The 19,781-nt window shown below is 40.6% G+C and overlaps 1 protein-coding gene across 6 annotated transcripts in view; it reads left to right on the forward strand.

Moving 5' to 3' along the window:
- Nucleotides 1-19,298, forward strand: part of ARFGEF3 (ARFGEF family member 3) — a 96,874-nt gene extending 77,576 nt beyond the window's left edge. For 4 of the 6 annotated variants that reach the window (XM_037391757.1, XM_037391759.1, XM_037391760.1 and 1 more), the window contains 9 exons: nt 1,798-1,926; nt 2,481-2,657; nt 3,229-3,343; nt 3,984-4,086; nt 4,720-4,851; nt 6,467-6,597; nt 8,225-8,233; nt 10,086-11,316; nt 12,070-19,298. In XM_037391757.1, coding sequence (XP_037247654.1) covers nt 1,798-1,926; nt 2,481-2,657; nt 3,229-3,343; nt 3,984-4,086; nt 4,720-4,851; nt 6,467-6,597; nt 8,225-8,233; nt 10,086-11,316; nt 12,070-12,261 — 2,219 coding nt within the window. In that variant the 3' untranslated portion in view covers nt 12,262-19,298. The remainder of the gene's footprint in view (nt 1-1,797; nt 1,927-2,480; nt 2,658-3,228; nt 3,344-3,983; nt 4,087-4,719; nt 4,852-6,466; nt 6,598-8,224; nt 8,234-10,085; nt 11,317-12,069) is intronic. The other 2 variants (XM_037391758.1, XM_037391761.1) reach the window with 1 other exon arrangement.
- The last annotated feature ends 483 nt before the right edge of the window (nt 19,299-19,781 follow it).

Below are 19,781 nucleotides of genomic sequence, written 5' to 3' on the forward strand. Positions count from 1 at the left end.
GATAAAGGAGAGAAAAGCTGCTTTCTGAAAAAAGCAAACCGCAAGTCCTAGTGTTGGGCTTTTTTAAAAAAAACAACCAACTCTTACTTTCTTCTTTCTGTTTTCGGTTTTCTTCTGTCTGGAAATTTTAGGATGGTCACCTGGGATGTGGGAGACCCAAGTCACTGAAGTCTCTGCTTTGAGTCAGGCTTGGGACTTGACCAAGGGTCTCCCCATCTGAGGTGAGCACCGCTGCCTGCTGTTCTGAAGTGGCTCTGCCTATTAATGTCTTGCTTGCTCTAAATAAAAATGCCACCCTGCAGCAAAGAAACCTTCTGATTTGGCTCTTGTCAGAGCTAAGCACTGAAACTTTCACCTTATCTTTATTTAGCTGGTAATGGTGTTAGAACATTGCTAGGCAAACTGACTTTATCAAGACAGAAGACAGTGCTTCACCTGGCATTCTAGCGCTGAAAGTCAGTACCAAGATGGGGCAAAATGTTTTAGCCCGCTTTGCCATATGGTGGTGCAGTGTATTTTCATAGTTTGTTTGATTCCATGCCATACTCTTAAAGAGGGTATTTCTAAAAGATACTCAGTTCTTCCAGATTTGAAGATACCCAGATTTCATGCTGAGTGATTGGTGCTGTTCCCTTATCTAGAAATATCATTAAAGTCTGTATGACTTCAAACAATGCCACCATACATACTGGCCTGTGGAAATGGTGTGAATAAATAAATGATGACCCAGTTACTAAGTAATGATTTCGCTGTTTTTTCCTTGATTCTCAGGAAGACTCTTGCAGTCAGTGAATTTAGCGCGTCTTAAACAAAGTTCCCTTACAGCCTTTTTTATTGCTTTTGGAACATAATTAGCCAACAAGCATCATGCAGACACAGACTACAGCAGCATGGCTACCAGTGGCAGAGAAAACGGACCAAAATAAAATCCATTTTAGCCTGATAAACCCACAGCCTTTTAAGGAGACTTAGCTCAAGAATAACACTATATATTGCAGGAGCATTATGAGTGTAATACACAAGATGCTTCTAGTCTTTCAGAATATCATGGGGAACTAGCAAGTACTTAAGTGATCTGTGCAAAATTAAAGGGCAGCAGTTCCTAACCATCTTCTATTAAGATGGTATTTAATTCTATTAAAAACTATTTATATCCCATAATATTTTAGGAGATACATGTTTGGTAATGTAGATATGAACTCACAGTACTACCTGTATCCGAACTGCTGTTCTGTAGTTGTCCAGTTCTGCCCTATCCACATTTAATATTCTTCTATCTGTGACCTCTTAACATCTAAAGATGACTTGTGAGGCAGCCTGAGGTATTATTGCTGTTCAGTTCTGGGTACCAAATAGAGCCAGTTAAATCCTAGCTAATCACCTTAGGTTCCTTACCTAAAAGCATAATCTAAATGAGTACAATCCATTCTGGGCAGCATGTGCAACGGTAGTGAGATATGTAAAATGTCCCATGGAAAAAAAAACAACAAACAAAACTGAAGATAAAAAGACTGAACTAGTGGAAGTAGTGAACTAAGAAAGAAGACCAGAACAAGGTGTATGTGGAGGAGGAAGGATGGGAAAAAATACAAACTTAATACAAAGAGAAGGAAAAGGAGGCAATTTAAAAAATTGCTGTTGCCCACAACCATTACGCAGCAACAGTGAACACGCAAGAAACCATGATCTTTAAGTTAGTTAATTTCTTAGCCTCTGTCACTTTCTGAGGACAAGTTCCACCTGTGGTCAGTGCAGTATCTCACTCATGATTTTTAATCATTGTTTCCCTACTTGTAGGCCTTATCAATGTCTGGATTATTCTGCTGGAAGAATTAACAACTGCCATATCCAACTGTCCCCGTCAGCACCAGCCTCCTACTTTGGATCTGCTCTTTGAATTGCTGAGGGATGTTGCCAAGACACCTGGTAATGAAAGGGCTTGATAAAACATGAGCTAGCAGAGCCCTAACCCGAACCTCTTAGAATCCAAAACCACTTCTGTAAAGTGTGTTACTGACACTAGAGCTACACAGAGACATTCTCAAATAGAAAGGGATTTTCTTAGAGTATGATTTGTTGTTCCAGTTAGTGAATTGTTCTATGTTGACAAAAGGCGTCTTGTAAAAGTATTGTTGAACATACTCTTAGATTTACTGCACAAATAAAGAGGTGCGGTACTCTATTGATGTCCTAGCCACAGAAAACGTTTGCCTGGTGTCCAGGAAATGGAAAAAGAAAATCATGTAATCCTGTAGACCTGCTGGGAAAGACAGCAGGTAAACAGTTGGCTAAATGTTCGTGTAATATTACCTCACAACTAAATCCCAAACTGCTTACCTCTCTCATCCCACAAAAAATGTTTCAGAACCTGCTTTCTTTAGCATCATCCCTGGCCTCAAGCTTGGAACAGCTTAGCGAATTTGCTGTGCATGTAGGCTTTGTAAGCAAAAATATACAACCATAATTGTGTTTATTTTAAGGACCAGGATTTGGCATTTATGCAGTTGTACATCTTCTTCTTCCCACGATGTCTCTTTGGCTCCATCGCAGCCATGGTGACCATTCTTACTGGGATGTGGCATCTGCTAATTTCAAGCATGCCATTGGCCTTTCCTGTGAACTTGTAGTGGAGCACATTCAAAATTTCATACACTCAGGTATGTCATTGTACTGTATGTACATACATGTCTACTGACAGTCGTCAGGGGCATGTTACTGAACAGTTACTTGGGGAGATGGTTTCATTGCTTTTGGTTGCTCAAATATAATAGGAGGGCTGAAAATTTCTGTCCATTTGAGGGTTTTTTTTCTTTCTTTATAGGGTTTAGAATTATGGAAAAAGAAAATAAATTGTAAGGTACCTATGGAAGCTACTGAGTCCAGCCTCCTGCTCAGAGCAGGGCTGTCTTCAAAATTAAGTCATCACAGTCTACATTATACTTTCTAAAAGAAGATACTGAGACTTTGATCATAAAGAACTAGACTAGCAGAAACAGGATCTAACAGGATTTCTACAGTACCACTTTAGTCCAGACATTTTATATTGTTAACATCAAAAAGATTGTTCTTATTCCAGTTTGATATGACACGTTTCAAAATTGAACTCCAGTGATAACTGCATAAAAGGAATTTGGTTTTCAAAAGTCTGAATAACAGTAAGTTTAATAAGACTGTTTAATTATAATGAAAAGGCAATTATGTTAAAACCAGTCTGTCTTTTCCTTATAGATATTGGTTATGAAAATATGATCAATACTATGCTGAAAGATCTTTTCAAGTTGCTGGTAGCCTGTGTAGCAGAACCAACAGAAATTATTTCCAGAGTTGGCTGCTCTTGTATCAGGTAACACAGTTTGTTCACTCTGTTAGGATATTAAAAAAAAAAAAAAAAGTCTATATCTTTGAAGAACTTGTGGACTGCTTACGTCGGTCAATATCTCAAAAGAAGTCTACAATATATCTATCTCTTGTTATTGAAATAATGAATTTTAGACTTTACCAACCTTTTCCTGCTGTTTTCAGTCTGCTTCAGAACCAGTAATTTTAGGCATTACTATGTGTATGATTCCCATAAAAAGCACTCATACATTACTTATATGCAGTCAGTCAATAGTTAATCCTTAGGAAAATAATCAAGGGTCCTTCTGTTGGAATTCACAGGTCTTTAGAGGTAATTAGTACCTTTCCCAGTCTTCAGGTTATTACAATCATAATCAAAATAAGCACTGCATTACATAGTTACACAATATATGGTTCTTGTCATGGCAAGATGACTACTTGAAAGAGGAAAGGCAAAGGAGACAAAAAACCCGTCAATGCTACAGCGTAATTACAAAAATAGGTCAGGGTAACAGCTGAGGAGATTGGATATCATTAGCTAGCTACGGAGTAGGCCTTTTGTTCCATTTTCAACCTTCTCCTGTTACAAGTAAGAATTGTCTAGTTCCTTCTGAACATGGTAACGCTCTCCTGTGTCCTTGCAGGTACGTGTTAGTGACAGCAGGGCCTGTATTTACTGAAGAGATGTGGAGGCTTGCATGTTGTGCCTTGCAGGATGCCTTCTCTGCCACTCTGGAGCCAGTAAAGGTAAACTGCCTTTTTGCTGACAGTCAAAATGTAATCACACTAGTTATAGACTCACTTTTGACAGGTTGGTTTTCATTTTTCAGAAAACTTTTGGGGTAAAGGGCCCAGAAGAGAAGCATAAAGGTTATGTGGCAGCTTTTGTTATTTTGTCAATTCACCATGAAAGGTGTTGAACAACAATGGAGGTTGAAATCAGTTTTTCTAAACATGTATGAACAACACTAGTTGCTTACCATCCAGGCTTTAAATTGCCTTGCCAGTATGAAATCAGAAGAGTTAAGTAGGTGAAAACTTACCTTTTGATCAATTTCTTCCTCTGGATTGGCTAAAACTAGACAGAAGACAAAGCTGCTTACTTGATGCTGTAGCTCTATGCTCCATATAGATTATTTCTCAACTCACTGTCTTTCTTGTAACAAAAAATCCTGTTAAGTCATTCACAGGCCAGAGTACATAAAAATTTGTAATGCCTTTGCATTACAATACACAATTACTGCTAAACAGCAAGTGCCCAGCTGATGGTAACGGGACAGATCCCTCTGAATCTTGTATCACACACAAACAGGCTGTGCAGCACTAGTCACTGGCTTCATGTAACGCACAGTGAAAGTCTGATGTTGTGTCTCTCTATAGAACCTGTTGGGCTATTTCCACAGTGGTTCTGAAAGCTTTAGTGGAGATGCCTGTGAAGTAAAGGTGGCAGCCCCCTCCCTCTCACCAAGCGCTGAAGCTGAATACTGGAGAATCAGAGCCATGGCACAACAGGTACGGACTGACATTTCTGGGGAAGCCAGAGAACTTTTTAAACTTGGGGCTTTTCTTTACAAAAGTATATCTTTACCACCACCTTCCTCACAAATTATATGGGCAAAGACTTCCTCGTCACCAGACTAACATTTATGTGTCTAACAGTAGTATTGAGACAAAGTAATAAAAAATAGGAAACCCCCCACACACACCTTAAAACTGTCCCCCCCGTAAGCAGGACTTGGGAATGCATAAGGTGGGGGGAAGATGCATAGGTACCTGAGGAGGACTGACGATGAGCCTATTGTGTAATGTAGCTTTGAAAACGGCAACCCTAGTTGCCATTACATCAGTGGAAATGTTTCTGATGGAGAAAGGGAACTAGTAGTGTCACTATGAATCCTCATCTAGAATATCATACATATTTCTGATGACTCTGTTAAAGAACAATACATTCAAAGGACAAAAAATGCACTGCAACAGAGACTGTGATATGAAACTGGAAAACAAGATTTATTCAACCTATCAAAACAGAGTTTGAAGAGGAATGCAAATTTTTTTTCTAGAAATACTTGGGTATAGATTGCAGAGAAGAAAAACAGTTCTTGAGAACTAGAGGATAATGCTGACATTTAACAAATAATTTAAAACTCACCACTAAATCCTAATCAGCAGGGCAAGCTTGGAGACAACCTTCTCAGGGTCTTTTTGACTACAATGGACATTGTTCACTTTATGGAAGTGGTTGTATGAAATGGGTTCCTTGAAATACAGCAGACTGAATTTAATGACCTGCAGGGTACCATGAAACTGTAAATACTGTATGACAGTTTCAGCATCGGAAAGCAGCTGGATTAAAAGAGCCAATAGATGTTTGGTGTCAATTTCTGACTTGATTAATCATACCCTGATGCCGTGTGAAAATTGAAAATCTGAGACACGCAGACCAGGATTTGTGATCACTAATAACGTGGCAGTGGCAGAGGCAGACTTTGAATAGAAAAAAATGTTTTAAATTAAGTTTTAAAGATTAAGAACTCAAGCATTAATGCCCCATTCCCTGCTTTCTTTTCTTGTAGACACCGTCAGTAGCATGCCCTACGTCCTCCTCAGTGGGGATTTGACACAACTACTAAGCTACAAAACAAAGCTACAGCAACTGAGAGTTGTTTCCCCATTTCCCACCCAAAGAATTGCAAGTTAGGTGTCTGTTGTATCTTCATGGCTGGAAATAATCTTTCCAACAGCCAACCCTTCTAGGTACAACAGGCAACTATGCAACTCCTTGTCCCCAGGTCTTTGTCTCCACTATACCTGATATTTTCTGATAGTAGTATACAGACAGCAGAAAGCTTGTTTTGGCACTTGGTATTATGCCTTACACAAGTTCAAAGAAAAAGATGTCTGTCCTTTGCCCCTGCGCTCTTCTGGGTGTGTAGAGGTAGCCCATGGCTCTGAGGCTGTTTTAGCAAAGCACCATGCTCCTGAGGGAATACCTTGCATTCTCTCTATCACTGTAAAGGCAGTCATCATAAGAGATCTTTTGCAATACAGGAGGTCCCATTTCCAGACCCCCCCAAGGACCCAGTGCAAGTGTGAAACTGATTGTTTTATGTAACTTGTTGTTTTCTAGGTCTTCATGCTGGAGACACAGTGCTCCCCAAAGACCCCTAGCAACAAGGAAGGGTTTGAACATGCCCAGTCATGCGTGCTCATCATTGACCTGCCACCAGATAAGAAACCAAATGGACATACCCAGAGAAGGTAAAGTACCTTCTCAGGAAAACCCTGTCATTAAAAGCAAGATAAAAATATTGTCAGGCTGGCAGAGATGAGAACCAAGCCTGGCAAACTGTGCCAGGTCTCATAAAAAAACGATATACACCAATCAAATAAAAATCAGGTTTTGTGACACAGGAGACTATAGGCTAGTACTGTCTGCTCTCCAGATGATCCCATGATCATACACTGGTGAGCAGGCATGTGCAACAGCTGTTACAGTTAAAGACAAGCCTGTGTCAGGGTCTGTAATATGGCCCTTAGCAACCTAAATAAGGAAAACTCTTCTAATAGTAAAAATTGGTAGGTTACAAAAACCTGAAGGATACAAAAGGTCACACAAAGCCTTCAAGTAGAGGAAACTCAGATTAAATTAAGAAAAGAATCTCATAGGAAATAGTAGGAAAACCTTTCCAATATTGAGATTCTTTTCTTTAAAAAGTAGAGTTAAAAATAGCAGTTTGAAGAAAGCTTTGGAAGTACTGTTATGTTTGTAATGATACCTAACAAATGAAATGTCTGCTTTGCTAATGGTCTTTTAAATCAGTATTACTGGATTAAGAAGGTAGAAAAAGCTAATAGATAAACTGGAGCAGTTTAAAGTGAAGAGACCACACCTAAAGCTGCAAAACTGCCAACATACTGATCTAGGGAATAATGTTTCTGCTTGGCACTTTATTTTCGTGGAAGTCCTTCTATATGTTACCAACTTAGAAACTCATGCCTTTGCATGACAATCTGATCCTGTCAAAAAATATTTCTTTTTGCTTGCATTTGGTTGTTTAAACAACTGCCATAACATCAATAGGGCCAAGAATTAGAATTCTGCATTCAGGGTTTGTGTTTGTATTGCAAGATATTTAATAGATGGCATGAAATTGTCTTTTACTAGATACCAAACCTGCTTCTGTATCACTTCAGGCATTCCTATACAAAACTAAACTATTGCTTGCAACAAGGAGCCAGAATGTGATGGTCCTTCTTTGGATGGACAGGAAGACCATGCCAGATGTCTCTATTCTTACACAGCTGTACAGAAGTTTCCCCCAAGAGCAGGTGCTCTGTTGCCTCGCCTTCAGAGAATAGGGCCCTGTGCAGAGATGAAGAAAAGTTGAGATCACAGTCTAAACCCTTCCTTTGTGGTGGGAAAATACCTGCTTTATTCAAAGGTTTGCAGATCATTCTTCTTGTTATAATGAATGCAAAGCAAAAGACCGGAGTACTCACTCCCCTCTTGTGGCTCCTAAGGCCGTGCAATCTAACAGGCTGCGTTCATAAAGGTAGCATGGATTTTGCTTGTCTTTAAACAAATAATTAAAGCTTGCAATTAATACAAACTCTGAATGCTTTCACACTGCGCTTTGTCTAAACAACTGCAAAAAGCGTATATGCTGATAGGCAAATGTTACCCCAGCAATGCTCATTTTTCACCAAAACAGGGCTCAAAAGTTGACTGTGCCACTGTTTTTCATATTATTTGCTACAGCAATGCAGTAATATGCCAATTTTGCATGTTAGTAACTGTGGCCTTTCAAAAATTTTACTTTAACCTTAGTGGGGTTTCTCTTCTCCCTTTTTGCTTTTGTTTCCTTAATGCTGCATCGTTTCGCAGGAAGCTGGGGTAAGGGAGCTTTTCTTCTTCCTAAAAAGTAGTAATATATTTCAGTTTGAGCAGAATAAGAAAAAACTATCCTTAACCAGCTTTGGCACCGTGTGTTTCCACCTGTAGTTCTATACTAGTTTCTTTTGGAATGGAGCAGTACTTTAAGCTCTCCTTGTAAATTGCCTTTTTGGCTATTACAAGGAAAGCAGATCTCCCTCAGTCTGATCCTGCTTTTGGAACAGGATTAGTCTCTTGAAATCAATGCAAGCACTCATTTAAACTTTATACACGCTCTTAAGAGCTTTCCTGAGTCAGAGCCTCTAATTATTTTTACAGCAGTAAACTGCTTCCCAATAAAGAGCTCCAATGTATTATTCATCAAGATTTTAGCACTGTCAGATAATAAGGCTACTAAATTTTACTGGTGTATCAGCACTGACAGCTGTGTCATGGTAAGCGAACTGACATAGATAAATTAAATTAATCCAAGAAGCAGTTTTGTCTGACCTTTTTTTTTTTTTTTTTCAATGTTGCATTCAAAAAACTGTGTTTTGATGTGATTTCTCAAAAAAAAGTTTTTGTTTGGTATTTTGAAAACACTTTCAAAAATTGTTTGATGAAAGTAGGATATTATTTGCAACAAAAATATTAAAGGTCTGCAACTAAACATCTCATGTCACATGAAGATTGACTTAGACCTAAGACTTCAGTATTGTAAGCAAACTGAAAAATCTCTTCCTCACTTGATAGCAATGCTAATTAGAATGTGACCCATCATAGCTCCCTAAATCAAAGTATTTAATACACAAGTATTAGTACGTATAACAGAGCGTCAACTCCATTTAAAACATAACCAGTGTAATCTTACGCAAAAATATTTTTTTAAATGCCTTAAGATAGGTTTCATAGTCTGTAATTTTAAATCCTTGAGGTACCGAACAACAATCCTGTCCCCCCTTTCTTCCTAGCCTCCCTTGTCTGTAAGCTTCTCAGTGTTACTGGTGAATGACCTGAAAACTTTGGTGGGACGAATTTGCCATTCCTGTCCCTGTGCAAATCAAGTATCAGTAAGATCTAGAACAACTTGCAGCATTTCTCTAACAGGAGCACAGCTAAGAATCGCCCAGTAGTGTACATGAGAAACAGGGTCAGGAATAGGTATTTTCATGCTAGGCTCTCAGTGTTCAAGTTGAAGTCTTAAGAGCAAACAATGATGTGCCTTCAGCAAGACTTAAGCTTCTTTGCATGCTCCATTGCACTGCTGACGTTTCTATAGATGTTTTTTTATTGATTGGCTGGTTGGCTCTTTGTGTTTATTTTTAAGAAGTATTCCTGGCATTAGTGAAAACGGAAGCCAAGTAGTAAACTAGCTTTGGCCTCAATTTGTCATGGTAAAGTTAAGGTTGGCTGAAATGCTGTTAGAGGAATAACTTGTGTGTTAACTAATTCCTTAATTATAGCAGGTTGAAATATTGAGAGTACTGGCAGCTGTCGTGAAATTGAAAAACAGAATATTTAATCCTTCAGTGTTAGACACCTCAGGAGAAAAGAACAAAAAATATAAGAGCTTTGTTTTAATACCACCTCCGCACAAGTCCCATTAGGGTGCTTGCTGTGGACAGTTATTTTTCTTAACCAATGTAAGTGTCTTCATTTCTAGGCAAGTATTTGAAAGAGTTGCTGAAAGACCATTCTAGACAACTTTATCTTCCTCCACTGTTTTATAATAAGGCTGTGAAAATTCGGCCTTTCATTTGCATCTTTCATGTTAGATTCTAAAATGCAAAGTTTTCCTGTACTTCTAGTAAAAGCACAATGCACCATTTTGATTTTATCTTATTTTTTTCCTTACCATGCTTGGTTTACCAAGTATTCCTTTCAGGACGATAGTGGTGAGCTTGCTGTCCCACCAAGTACTGTTACAGAATTTATATGACATCTTACTGGAAGAATTTGTGAAAGGCCCTTCTAACTTGGAGGAGAAAATGACAATACAAGTACCAGAAAACAAGTTGGCTGGTTTTCTCAGGTACATCTCCATGCAAAACCTGGCTGTCATTTTTGACTTACTGCTGGACTCCTATAGAACAGCCAGAGAGTTTGACACCAGACCTGGGTTGAAATGTTTGCTGAAAAAAGTGTCTGGCATTAGTGGAGCTGCCAACTTGTATCGCCAATCCGCAATGAGCTTCAACATCTACTTCCATGCTTTGGTTTGTGCAATCCTGACAAACCAGGAGAACGTCACAGCAGAGCAAGTGAAAAAGATCCTCTTTGAAGATGATGAGAGAAGCACAGACTCATCACAGCAGTGTTCTTCAGAAGATGAAGACATTTTTGAAGAAACTGCTCAGGTCAGTCCTCCCCGAGGGAAGGAGAAGAGACAGTGGAGGGCTCGAATACCATCTCTGAGTGTACAGCCTGTCAGCAACGCGGACTGGGGGTGGCTAATCAAGCGGCTTCATAAGCTCTGTATGGAGCTGTGCAACAACTATATCCAGATGCATCTGGACCTGGAGAATAATGTAGAGGAGCCTCCAGTGTTCAAAGGTGACCCCTTCTTCATTTTACCATCCTTTCACTCAGAAACCTCCACCCCATCGACCGGAGGGCAATCTGGGAAGGAAACGCCATCGGAAGATGACCGGAGTCAAATCAGGGACCAACTGGGAGACAGCCTGACACCCCGAGGAGGGAGTGGAGAAATGGTGCTGCTACCCCCACCCCTAAGTCCTAAACCAGAGAAAAAAGAGCAAACCAGGAAAAAAGAATGGTGGGAGAGTGCTGGCAACAAGATCTACACCATAGCCACTGACAAAACTATCTCCAAGCTCATGACAGAATACAAGAAAAGAAAGCAGCAACAGGCCATGACATCCTTCACCAAAGAGGTCAAAGCAGAAAAGAAAGGGGAGCTCCTGGGTTCAAGAGGGCCAGACTCGCCCGTACTCCAGCGGCCACAACATCTTATAGATCAAGGTCAAATGAGGCATTCATTCAGTGCTGGTCCAGAGATCCTGAGACAAGAGAAAAGACCACGCTCAGGATCCACAGTCAGTTCCCTGAATATATCTGTTAGGGATGCTGAGGCCCAGATACAGGTAGGACATACTTTCAGAGTGCTAATAATAATAGTAATAATTAAAAAGATAAATATTTTTTTACTGCTTTTATTACAGGGATTATAATATCTTCATTAAATGTCTTTGTTTCATAAAGAAGTCATCATGATGAGGACTGACTATTTCTGCAGCTGGCACTGATAAAAGCCTGACTCTGCCCTATCACAAGAAAATCAGTCTTCAGGGAAGTGTTATCAGGCATCTGAGTACAGCTTTCAAGAGTGCTTCTGTGACCGGGGCCAAAGCTGCGCTTAGTCTTAACAGCTAACAGCCTACAGTGAGCTCATTGCTTACGGCTAAGGGCTCGAGCTCACTTAAGGCCTTTGAAAACGCCATGCTGCTTGTCACAATGCTTCCGTGCTTAGGAAGGTTTTTTTAATTCCACAGCAGAAATAGCGGGCTCTGTTGCTAAACAGAAACCTGCTACTTGCATGTCGAAGTGAATGAATCAGTGAAAGCATCAAACTTGAAAGTCCTTGTTCACTGTGGGATGAAATAAAAGGTGATGAAGGGTGAGCATGATACCGGCAATACAAAGTCCAACAATGATTTACAGTGCTAAATGTGAATTAGAAAGACACAGTGAATGTTAAATGAATACGCTGGCGTTACTCAGTCCTCTCTGTGAGGCTGCAACCACCAGATAGGTATCTTCTTTTCTGCCTCAGCCTATGGGCTCATCTATTTAGAAAAGTCTTCTAAAGAGGTTTTTTGTATCCAATTTGTTTGTAGGCATGGACCAACATGGTGCTGACAGTTCTCAGCCAGATTCAGGCCCTGCCAGACCAAACTTTCACAGCCCTGCAGCCAGCAGTGTTCCCCTGTATCAGCCAGCTGACCTGCCATGTGACAGATATCCGTGTCCGCCAGGCAGTGCGGGAATGGCTGGGAAGAGTGGGCCGAGTTTACGATATCATCATTTAGACCTAGCTGTGCTCTGCTGCAAAGGGCAGAAGACATCCAAGGTATACAGCAAAGAAGTATTTGGGGTTCATTAATTGCCTGTTTGTTGGTGATAAATTAAGAAACAATGAGCTTGTTGATGTATATCCTCTATCCACTTGAGACTGTGTGTCCCTCACTCACACTACCAAAGGAGGCAAAGCATGAGTGTGTCCAGGGAGTCTGGGGTGGCCCCAGAACCCAGAAACTGCCAGTAAATCGGGGGTACCTAAAGGGGTGAACATTTCAGTAGCCTTCATTTTAATTCACATTTGCAGCAGTGGGAGCCACAATGAACTGCAGCAGAACTTCCACACTCGCAATTAGCTGTGAACACAGTTGTCATCTGGACGTCAAACCAGGCCAGTAAGCCTATGTAACTTTAAAAAAAAAAAAGTCAGGAAAAAGATGGGCTATAGGACAAGTTACAAGGTGACACTTGTTTAGGGTAGCTTTTTTCCCTTCTGAAATGAGCATGAGAGAGGAGAGCCGCATAAAGATTACTGTAGTAACCATATGCCTCACTCACTAGAGAAAGTGGGAATGTATTTTGCTCTGGCAAGAGCCTTTGAAGTTTGGTCACATTTGAGGTAGCTAATAAGTGACTATTAAAGTGTCCCAGATGTAGAACTGGTGAGCCAAGCACAGACTATTCATCCTTTCATTGCTCTTGTGGAGCATTGCTTGAAGAGAAATGGCACTGTTGAGCTGCCCTCTCTAAAACGCTACCCTGACTGCCTCCTCACCTATGCCTACAGCTGATCATTTTTCTGTGTGTCTTAATTCCCTCAAAGGGCAACAGGGAAGTTTGTTTTGCTCTTTCCTGTGAAGCTGGGAAGAAGACACACCACAGAGCAAATACCAGCATGTGCCAATATCCAGCATTAACTAAACAGAGTAGAGATAAACTGGAACACTTTAAGCAACACTGCAGCTAAGTTAGCTTATGCTTCTACTGGAAATTTATGTTTGCTTATATAGAGCTGCTACAGCCAGGAACTCCCTTGTCACCTTAAACTTAGCCTATCGCTCCCCATTGAGCTGAATCAAGATGGAAAATAGTCTGAAAGGAAGGTATCTTTCCTCTTTCTCTCCCATTTCTTGTCTGCTGCTGGTAAATAGAAGGGGACAGATCCCCGTGGAGGTACATCCCCCTCTGTGCAGCACTCCTATAGGCACTACTCCAATTTGCTGATATTAAGGGGGCAGAGAAGGGGAAGGATTGACTATTGTATTGTCAAACACATGTGATGCTTTTCACACTAGACACAGCAAAGGGTTACCTTGCTGCACAAGTCATGTCACAGCCCCTGGGACATTCCATCTCAGTACTCCCATACTACATAATTTGTTGATTAGAAGTTGAAATACTTTGTTGAAAATAGGATTATTTTAATCTTGGGTGACCCCTTAATGATGTTCTCCCAAGGCTTTTTACATATGCACACCAACTAAATATACAGCTTCAGTCCCAGCTCCAAAGCATCCTTAAAATGTCCTCTCTTCATATCAGGCCTGGATTTTGTACAAATAACTGCTTTTAGCATCTTAAACCCAGAAAAACAGAGGGAGCCAAGAGGCTCTACTGAACAGCCGTCACCCGAGCCGATGTGTTTACAGACAGTCTGCCACTATGCTCCTGCCTTTTTCCTCTATTGCCCACTTCCCATTTGTCACCTGCTAGATTTGTGCAGGGAATATTTGTCCCTTAACTTTCTATAGTGTCAGTGACACCATTTCCCTTTCTTTCAAAGCTTCCCTCTGCTAAACTGTTTCAAGGGCATACAAATTCTGTAAAAACAACTCTTTTTTTCTTACCACCTACATTGACTTTATAAACGAGTAATTTAACAATTTTATCAACTAACAATTTTCAGTTTTCCCCCAGCAGTTTTCATATTTCCTTGAGGACAGGTGAGATTATCCTTTGCTATTTCTGAGGGTAGTGACACGGTTTAATTGCTGTTGCCATGTCTTTCTTACACCTCTTTAGATAGAGTAAAAGGGTGGTTATATTTTTTGTTGAAGTTTTTATCGGGCATCTGTACAGAACTGCTTTTAAAGAGTACATTAATTAGGCAACAACAGAAATCAGAATAATAAACTGTATGCAAAACACCCAACCCTGCTGTTTTTCATTATACATGCACTGAATGGATGCAGATCCTTGCTGCACTAAGCTAAAACTAAAGCAAATCTCTAAATTGCACTGGAGGACTAAAATTGATAGCAGTACCAATGGAACCACTTGGGACTCAAGAAGAGGACCTAGTATCTAGGGAACACCATGGTTATATGTTGTGGTTGCAATAAAAAACCCTTCTGTAAAACAGAAAGAAAAGCTCTAGGAGTGACAATACTACCGCTAATACCCCTCAAGCCCATGAACACAGCATTGCGTAGTGTTATTTGATTAGCCACCATCATGACCCAAAATGTAATTTCATTTAAACTTTTTACAGTACAAATGCCATACTAGAAATGAGAGAAGTAAACTTGCTGTATTGCTGTTGCCCTGTTTTAACGTTTGCCCTCCAAATTAAGTGCCCATTGTCAATCTCGGTGCCTCTGCTCATTAACACGCCTCCATAAGAGGGCACAAGTTAAGTTTGAATAATACCAGAAATGTAATTGAAAAGGATAGGGGGTGAGGGTTAAGGAACCTTTGAAGCAGCAGGCTTTATATAAGCAAAGTTTAGCATTGGCTGCTATTCCTTTTCTTTATATGTGAAACGGTAAGCAGCTGAGGAGAGCAACCCATGGCCACTTCATGAACCGTTAATCTAAGATGCAGAAGCTTTCTGATGCCCCTCCAAAACATAAAGAAATAAATTAAAAAAAAGGAGTTGTTCGTCAGATTCTCAACTATTTTGTTGCTAGTTTAGCCACAGACAGCAGCAAACCCCAAAGAAATACAACACGAAACATACAAAGTCACCATTTCGTAGACCTGTGCAGCCTGCTTCATGCATACTTTGGGCTTAAGGCTGCCAGCGTGCTGCCTCCAGGCCTCACAAAGCAAGGTTCTAGCCTAAAGGAAGTGTCTGCCAGAACAGTCCCAGGAAAAGGTACTGGCACCAGCCTGTCCTAAGCTTCAGGAGAGGACTCCCCAACACTGAACACCCCAGTCATGTCCAGCTGTACCATCCTACAGCAGCTTTTCTGCTTTCCACTTGTGAGTGAGGAAGCACCTCAGCAGTAGCACAAAGTAGCTGTTGTATCCACACGTGTAAGGCTTTCTCACATAATCCATTCAAATCCTCACTTACAGCCCAATAACGTAATGCATGAGCTAACAGCAGCACGTTACCAGCTTTACTGTTGCATCAGAACATTTGAGCCTTGAAAAAACAGAGTCTGTGTATTATAGCTTGAGCTTGCTCTTTCTCTTGGTTCTAGCTAATGCCCACATTATTCTTTTTTCTTGCACTTACTTTTTTGTTACCTATATTTCTGTAGGAGTTGGGTTTGATTTTTATTGAACTGGCCAGTTATTTATAAAAATGACTGGTAAGTAGTTTTTATTTAAGTGAACTACTTTAAAAGAAAAGAAATAAATACAAAAAGTGGGGTGATTTGACATTCTTCTCAGGTACCAGAGCTGCACCTCTGCTGCCTTTGCCTAGCTCATACCACCCTCCTCAGGGCCACCATAGCAATCATAGGCAATGACATCACATTCTAAAATCTTGTAGGCAGCCACTAACGGAGAAAGTTGCTGTCAGCCAGCATCAGCTACCTATATCACATGGAATAGCTCATCACCATGCAAATATTTAAAGCTGGAAAAAGCAGTGTACTCACCCAGGAGAGCGCCATTTTTCTCGTATAGCTGGAGCAGGGCTTGACCCCCAGCTGATATGGTCTCAGGCCATTGCATGTTTGCACTTCATTCTGTAGTGTGAGTATATGCAGATATATGGGCTGATGGATGTGTTTATGTATAGGTACCTGTAGCTCCAGTCACTGTCATACTCTGAGCTTCTGTATATTTACAGAGCGCTGTCCACATTAGTAGTATGTTTGTCATGCTCTCTGAATATTTGTGTCACATCAGTGCTCAACACACTTGCTCTGCTAACTTCCCCACAGCAGTCTTTTCTGACCGTTCAGCAGCCATAGAATTACCACCGCTAACTCATTTAACATGCTTTCATGTCCTTAAGATGTTAATATACAGATAATACTCTCCTAGGGATAAACACTCATGTGAGAATAACTGACTTAATTTAGCATTTAGAAAGAATCATCAGGGAAAGATTTAGATAGAGCTGGGCAAAACATTCCTTCTAAAACTCCAAGCAGAGGCAGTACAGCTTGTGCCTCATCACCAATAAAAAATTCATGTCCTCTGGACTACCGCTGGCTCATGCCAAGGCCAAGCAGAGTTTACACCCATACTTGTAAGGTACTTTACCTTTCAATTTGAACTTCAAGTTTTGTTTAAAACCTACACCGTACTGTAAAATTCACTGACAAATCCTCACCTGCCAAAGATACAAACACCATCTCAGTGTTGTTATCTCCGCTGCAGAGCTCAGCGCAGCACCCGTATGAAATGGAGTGGCAAACAAGTTAGCAAGTAGAGAGGTCCAGCTCTGCGTGCTGCCTGCACTTTGTACCTCTCTTCACAGCTTAGGCCCACCCTCTGAGTGCCTAAGCTGTTGAAATCAATGCAAGTATTGTACTTGGAATCTTTAACACTCAGGACTCGGTCCTTGAATCCTTCAGTCTCTATATACAGGTTCACAAGTTCTCAGGAAAGGGAAAGTCCTGGACAGTTCCTGATGCCACCCTCTGCTGCTGTCTTGTATAGACCTCCTGCTTGAAAAATCCACAAGAACCAGCACAGATTCCCATGCATCCCAGTACCCCAAAACTCGTTGCACAGATCTAGTTTTAACATGTAGGAGTCTGACCATAGCAAGCCAAAGTAATCTATTTCTACCTAGCTCATTCGTATAGAAGCTTATTCAGAAATTGAGTATGTGGCTTGGCTATTTTCACCTTGAGCAATCCATTCTAGAAATGCCATTTCTCAGTGATAAATTGCTTTTAATTCACAAAAAACCCCCAAACAAACAGTGAAGTGCTTTCTTTCCTTGCCCTTGCTTTGGTGGGGCTGTGCTAAGATTATGCTTAAGCAAGTTATTTAGTCATTACTCCAGTTACAGTAATTTCTGGGAAGATCTAGGTACACTGCTAATTGTGGCATATGACACAAAATACAGTTAGGTTTTTTCAATTTTGGATCATTCCACAATCGTTTGAAGAAACAATACAATACCATCAATTAAAGAAAAAAAGTTTATCTTCTTTTTTAGTATAAAAGGACCAAGTTAGCATAGCACAGAAGCACAAATGTTGGATTTTATGCAATGTAGATAACAGCATCTGGCAGCTAGAGATCCCGCTTCACAGAACCTCCCTATTTTGAGTAGAGCTTCTATAGGGACACGACCTAAGGGTCTCTTGGCAGCCCTCACCAGCAATGTGCCTGGGACTCCAGGAAGTTGTGTGGCTGCACGGAAGAAGTCATAGCTCCTCTTTCTGTTGTTTCCACTGATCCCCCTCGGAACATAAACTTTATGTGACACTTAACTGTATGATACCATACTAAACAAACAGCTTTGGCCAAACATGGAGTGCTGGCTATTTAAGAAGAAAAAATTAAAAAAGCACGTCACAAGTATGCATCAGTCTTTTCAGTTAGTGCTCAGAGGTCTCCAAGCTAAAAACTAAAAGCAGAGGGAAGAAGAAATGCCCTAATTCTGTGGATATCAGTGGAGCTACACTGTATGATCACAGATTAATGCAATACCGAGCTTGCCTGTGGGACCAGATCCCTCAAATTGTTTTTGGCGAATTCACAAGTTCAGATCTGCGTAGTCTCCACTACCACATTGAATCAGGGAACTGAGTTTATGGAAGGCGGTTTTTGCTAAGAAACATGGCAACAAGTTCTATTTCAATCCTTTTACCCCAACATCCCACTTTTGAAAAGGTAGTTATGTACTTCCATAAAGTTCATCTAAACTCTGTGGAGCACCAGGGCCCTATTTCCTATTGCATTCAGTTCATCTGGGCTGCAGTGAAGTGCTATGCTTCCACAAGAAGCAAGCTGAAATGAGAGAGCTGAGCTAGCGGAGAGGCACAGGCACACAGGTTCAAGCAAGGGACAAATATCACCTCCACAAGCAGGCTATGGCTCTTGAGCCCGGGCTCTGCAGAGGAAAGCAGGATTCAATACCCAAGGGAGAACAGCCAGGAAGGGCAGAGCGTGATGCTGACGGAGCCATGTACAGTGTGCTGTTCGCTGGAGCAGATGGGAGCAAGAGATTGAAAAACATACAATGACAGCAGTGAGCACCTTCTTTCAGTTCCCCCCTCTTTCTCTTCTTCCCCACCGCCCCTCTTTTTATCATGATTTGTGAGACTGAAAACATATTTCCATGGGCCCTTCAACCAGAACTTAAAACTGAAAGCAAGCCAAAGGGAGTGGACACTCCATTTTGCCAAAGATCTAAGACTTTCCTGTTCAACAATTTTAAAAAATCAAATTTTATTTCCGTTATGATGGCCGCCATAGGAAGCATTTTACCACAAAACATTATTCCCAGGACTTCATCTCTCTAGCTGTATATTCAGGAGGAGCCACTAACACTTTTTAAAAGAGACTGTAAATTGCCTTGTCAAGCAAGTGCTTACATTGGGTTTAGCTTCTACTGAGTTCATACCTAGCTGCAATTCCCCGGTCTCATACACGTTTCCTCCCCCTACTATTCTGCTCTTCTTTAGAAAAACACCTCCCTGTGTCCGCCGCGTCCTGTTGTGCTGCTAGCTTTGTTTGGTCCTTGGGTGTCCAGTGGTCAGGCAGTCACTGTCAGCTGGCTTGCAAATTGTATTTTGTGTATATTTTATTCTGACTGAATTCTGAAATGGAAATATTTTAAAACAAAATTATAAACTATTTATGTTGCTTGTGTTGTAGAATAAAGAAGCAGATGCAAAATAAACGATGCTTTGGTTTTGTCTAAAGAAAGTTATTTTACAGTTACGGATGAAGCAAAGGATCAGAACTGAGAATGGGCCTGAAATACTTGGATCAGCTAGGTCCTAGTCTAATATTGAAGGAAAAAAAGAAAAAAACCCACCACAAAACCCACACCCAACACATTAGTCAGGCTGCATGTGCCATTTTCTGACTCCTGATAGAAATCCATGGTAGTAAATCTGGTTTCTTTTTTTGTTTTTACAAGAGAACTGTACTTCTATCTACATTTTATTTACTGGGAGATCTGTATCCATAAAGTAGAGACATCTGATTTGCCAGGTCTGAGGAAATATGCCCAAGCTGAATTATTTTTGTTTGCTGTGGCTACTGCAACCACTTCTGAGGAGGTCTCTCATCATCCTCCTTCTCTACCACAGTCAAACAAAATTACTTAAGATTAAAATAATTTAGAATATTTTCCTGCATAGTATTTATCAAATATTTACTA

Source organism: Falco rusticolus, chromosome 6, assembly GCF_015220075.1.
Source record: "Falco rusticolus isolate bFalRus1 chromosome 6, bFalRus1.pri, whole genome shotgun sequence".
NCBI classification, from domain to species: domain Eukaryota; kingdom Metazoa; phylum Chordata; class Aves; order Falconiformes; family Falconidae; genus Falco; species Falco rusticolus.